Source organism: Mus caroli, chromosome 12 (assembly GCF_900094665.2).
Source record: "Mus caroli chromosome 12, CAROLI_EIJ_v1.1, whole genome shotgun sequence".
NCBI classification, from domain to species: domain Eukaryota; kingdom Metazoa; phylum Chordata; class Mammalia; order Rodentia; family Muridae; genus Mus; species Mus caroli.
The window spans coordinates 70,950,756-70,955,293 of NC_034581.1; the positions used below are offsets into that span (position 1 = coordinate 70,950,756).

Genomic DNA, 4,538 nt, shown 5'->3' on the forward strand with positions numbered 1-4,538 from the left:
TGTAGACCAGGCTGGCCTCGAACTCAGAAATCCACCTGCCTCTGCCTCCCGAGTGCTGGGATTAAAGGCGTGTGCCACCACTGCCCAGTCTTAGTTGCTTTTTTAATTAAAATTATTTTATGTATTACAAGTGTTATATATGTGTATATGTATGTATACCACAGCTATACCTCCTGCTCTGGGACATCAGAAGAGGTTGGATCTCTGAAACTAGAGTCACAAAAGGGTTAAAAGCCACCATGTGCCACGCTAGGAGAGATGGCTCAGCGCTTAAGAGCACTGACCGCTCTTTCAAAGGTCCTGAGTTCAAATCCCAACAATCACATGGTGGCTCACAACCATACATAATGTGATCTGACACAATAAAAAAAAAGAAAAAGAAAAATGCGGGTGTGGTGGAGCACGATTTTAATCCTAGCACTTGGGAGGCAGAGGCAGGCGGATTTCTGAGTTCGAGGCCAGCCTGGTCTACAAAGTGAGTTCCAGGACAGCCAGGGATATACAGAGAAACCCTGCCTCAAAAAAACAAAAAACAAACAAACAAAAAAAGCTACCATGTGGGCAGTTGGAAAGAAACCCCGGTCCTCCACAAGAGCATCTTTAGCAGCTTAGCCATCTTTTCAAGCTCTCCCCCTTAGTGTCTATAAGATCTTAAGCATGTCTCTTGATTAGGTACAAACAAAAATTCTTTCTTCCACAGGATACTTAGTAGAATATTTCTACTTTATAACGGTATAAACTTGAAAAAGCTTCTTACGTTCATATTGGTTTTGTTGTGTGCATGTAGATGTCAGGGGTCGACAATCTGCAGTCAGCTCTCACTTCCACCTTGTGGGCCCCGGGCTGGCCTCCAGCGTACTGCGATTTCAAGACTGCACCATCACGCCTGGCTTTTCATGCTAATTTTAAATAACAATTTAATCTTTCAGGAACTTCCTTTCACCTTAGTTTAGACCAAGGTTAGAGACGGTAGAGGTCTACAAAACCCTTGATTTTTCTGTTAGCCTTTAGTACGTTTGGAGGGTTATCTGGGTTTAGTTTCACATTCTCTCCTGATTATAGAATAACTAGATTCTTTGGTCTTAGCCTTTTCTGAAACCTTATCTCATTTTCTCCTGGTTCACACCACTCCAAGTTGGAGATACTGCTTGTTAAATAATTCCTGGCATCTATCTAGGTTAGTATCTTCTTTTTCCCCTTTCAATTAGTAAGCAGGCTTTGCCCTTATCCTCAGAGTTAACACTAGAGGCACACAGGTATGTTCCCATGCATTTGAACTAACCTGTTCAACAACTGGACCTGACTCCCGTTAATAGGACAAGGATGTATTGATTACAGTTTTAGACTGTCATAGCCAGTGGCTGGAAGACTGGGAGACTAGAGCAGGCAGTGGCATGCATGTTGCCATGATTGTAAAGTTTTTGGATATATGGATATTTACTGTGCATCTCATACCTAATCAGCTGTGGGGATACAAAAGCAGACTCATCAGGCATTCCCAGTCTTCTCTTCATTTAGCTCACACAGGAGAGGGGAAAATAATCCAAATCGGCCTGCCGGTTCAACTTCGAAGAGAAAGCACAAGGTTCACCACCCGTGAGAACACAAGCTGGTTTGAATACCCATCACCACTGAGCAAGTTGTCACCGCTTTCGTTTTAGAACAGCACTAATTTAGAGTACTTACCAAGGTCAATGCTTTACATGCTTGTACCAGCTAGTTTTATGTCAACTTGACACAAGCTGTAGTCATCAGAGAGAAGGGAACCTCAACTGAGAAAATGCCTCCATGAGATCTGGCTGTAGACAAGCCGGTGTTGGGCATTCTTTCTCTCTCTCTCTCTCTCTCTCTCTCTCTCTCTCTCTCTCTCTCTCTCTCTCTCTCTCTCTCTCTCTCTCTCTCTCTCTCTCTCTCTCTCTCTCTCTCTCTTAGACAGGGTTTTTCTATATAGCCCTGGCTGTCCTGGAACTCACTTTGTAGACCAGGTTGGCCTCCAACTCAGAAATCCGCCTGCCTCTGCCTCCCAAGTGCTGGGATTAAAGGCATGCACCACCACCGCCTGGCTGCATTTTCTTATTAATGATTGGGGGTCAGAGGGCGAAAGCACAGCCCATTGTAGGCGGGGTCATTCCTGGGCTGGTGGTCTGGGTTCTATAAGAAAGTTTGTTTTTCAAGACAAGGTTTCTCTTTGTAGCCCTGGCTGTACTGGAACTCAGTTTATAGACCAGGCTGACCTCAAACTCAGAGGTGTCTACTTCTGTCTCTCTGGAGTTCTCGGATTCAAAGGCATGTGCCACCACCGTCCGGGAGATGTGGATATTTTCAGAAGTAGGTTAAAAACAGGTTCCACTAGTTATAGAGAACTGCCCCCAAAACATTGTATTTCCGTGCCCATAATCTCTTCCTTTAATCGAACTCTCCAAATCAAGCTAAGGCCCACTCACTGTGTTTCAGCTTAACTATGCTCGCCAAAGCAGTTTGGAACAGGTCTTTCCTACAGAATTGTACCTAGTTAGTCCAATCAAAGCACAGCGCGAGGGTTTCATGGGGGCCGGGGGTGGTTACTGCAGGAAGCGTCAAGTCCGGGCAGGCCGCGAGCACAGCAGGGGTTGGAACACCCAGAGTGCTCGGGGTCCCCCGTCCGGCGGGAGCCCCGCCCCTCCGGCGTCAGCCGGGCGGCGGCGTGGCGGTATCCCAGGTGACGCGGGTGTGATGGTCAAGAGTGAGACCATGTTCTCCGTCCCAGAGTTTTACTCCAGGAGAAAGCAGTTTGTCGGCCAATCCTCCACCCGGCTGGATGTAAGTGCAGCCTGGTCGCACGCTCCCCGGCCAAGTGGCCGGAGGGCAGTGTTGACCAGGACCCGTCCTCGGCAAGGCGAGCAGTGTAGCAGGCACTGGGGGAGCCCAGTAGGGACTCTATAGGGAGGCCAGGACAGCGCTTGGCGGCGTCCTGGTCCTGTTCTCTGCGCTCGGGCTCCTCCGCAGGCGGCTCGACGCCTTCGTCTGATACCTGCAGTTTTCAAGAACGGTTGAGCTTATTTGTCCCCAAACGCAAAAGTAAAGAGGTGTGTTGTCGGAATTCTGTCTTGACTTCCCACACGGATATGTAGATTATTATGAAAGTCCACTCTCTTCTGTATGTGGTTGTGAGATAGGAGAAGCTGGGCTCTGGGTAGAACCCCCGGGGAACAAGGGCTGGTTGTTTGCGCCCTGCTACCCTACGAATTTCTGTCCCTGAAGGTAGGGACAACGGCAGAGACAGCAGTCAGCTGTCGTTCCTTCCTCCCTCCCTTCCTTCCTTTTTTAATGGGAGTCTAACTTAAATCTAAAGGTTGCTGTATGGTATCTTCCAAATGCCTGACTACTAGCCTTGAGCTGTTTCCTTCCTCCCTTTCCCTTCCCACCTTCCCCTTGCCTGCTGTCACACATTTTCTCTCCTTCATCCTTTCTCCCCTTTCCATATTGAAATCACATCTGAAAACAAAAAGGATAAAGTCAAGAGAAAAAAAAAAAAAAAACAACCCACAAACAATGGAGAGATGGCTCAGTGAATAAGAGTACTGGCTGCTCTTCCAAAGGAGCCAGGTTCAATTTCCAGCACCCACAAATCGACTCACGACCATTGCTATTGCTAACTTCAACTCCAGGAGATCTAATGCCCTCTTCAGGCCTCTGTCAGCATCACACAACACATGGAGTACAGATAGATACACAAAAGCAAAACACCCAAACACATAAAATGAAGTCGGCTGGGGTGTCACTTAGGTGGTTGAGTGACATTCTAGCATGCACCAATCCCTGTTTTGGATCCTTATTCCCAGAATCACATAAACCAGGTGTGATGTCGAATGTCTGTAATCCCAACAACAGAGAGGTAGGGACAGGAGGAGCAGAAACTCAAGGATGTCTTCAATGTGATTAATTCAATAGAATTAACGAGGGAAGAGCAGGAGTTATTAAAGGTTTGTGGTGGTGCCATGTGGGTTGGAAAGTGGATTTTAGTTATGTATGATGCAATCATTTCATTTTGCAGCAATGTGGATTACGACTAGGAATGTGGTATTGGAAAGATGAAACAAAAACTCTGGAATTTAAAAGGTAAAGTTTAATATAACTTTTTAATAAAAAAGCATTTTTATGACAATGACATGTGCTGGGGCAGCGGGTACTAAGTCATGCAGGAGAGTCTTAAAACATAAAATGGAACTCCACTATCTGAAGATAGTGATTTTGCTCAACAGCCTTAAAGACACCGTTTTCTGATAATGTCTGGTGAGCTGCCTTCTATGGACTAGCCGTTGTACTAACCATATAAGCCACCCTCTGAAACATCCGAACAGTTTACCATTAAGGAGCTGAGATTTTTCAAGAGCTAAGGAACTCGAGGAAGAGTGGATGATGCATCCCATTTGCACAGGTCTCTGGTGACTGAGACAGTTTAAATGTCTACCTGCTTTGCTCACAGGCCAGGTTCTTTTCTTTTCTTTTCTTTTCTTTTCTTTTCTTTTCTTTTCTTTTCTTTTCTTTTCTTTTCTTTT

General features: G+C 46.0%; 1 protein-coding gene across 2 annotated transcripts in view; it reads left to right on the forward strand.

The window, feature by feature from the left end:
• The first annotated feature begins 2,679 nt into the window (after nt 1-2,679).
• Ppp1r36 (protein phosphatase 1 regulatory subunit 36) overlaps nt 2,680-4,538 on the forward strand; it is a 25,465-nt gene continuing 23,606 nt past the window's right edge. Inside the window, exons 1-2 of one of the 2 annotated variants that reach the window (XM_021179413.2) lie at nt 2,680-2,799; nt 4,034-4,098. In XM_021179413.2, the coding sequence (XP_021035072.1) occupies nt 2,713-2,799; nt 4,034-4,098 (152 nt within the window). In that variant the 5' untranslated portion in view covers nt 2,680-2,712. The other variant, XM_021179414.2, reaches the window with a different exon arrangement.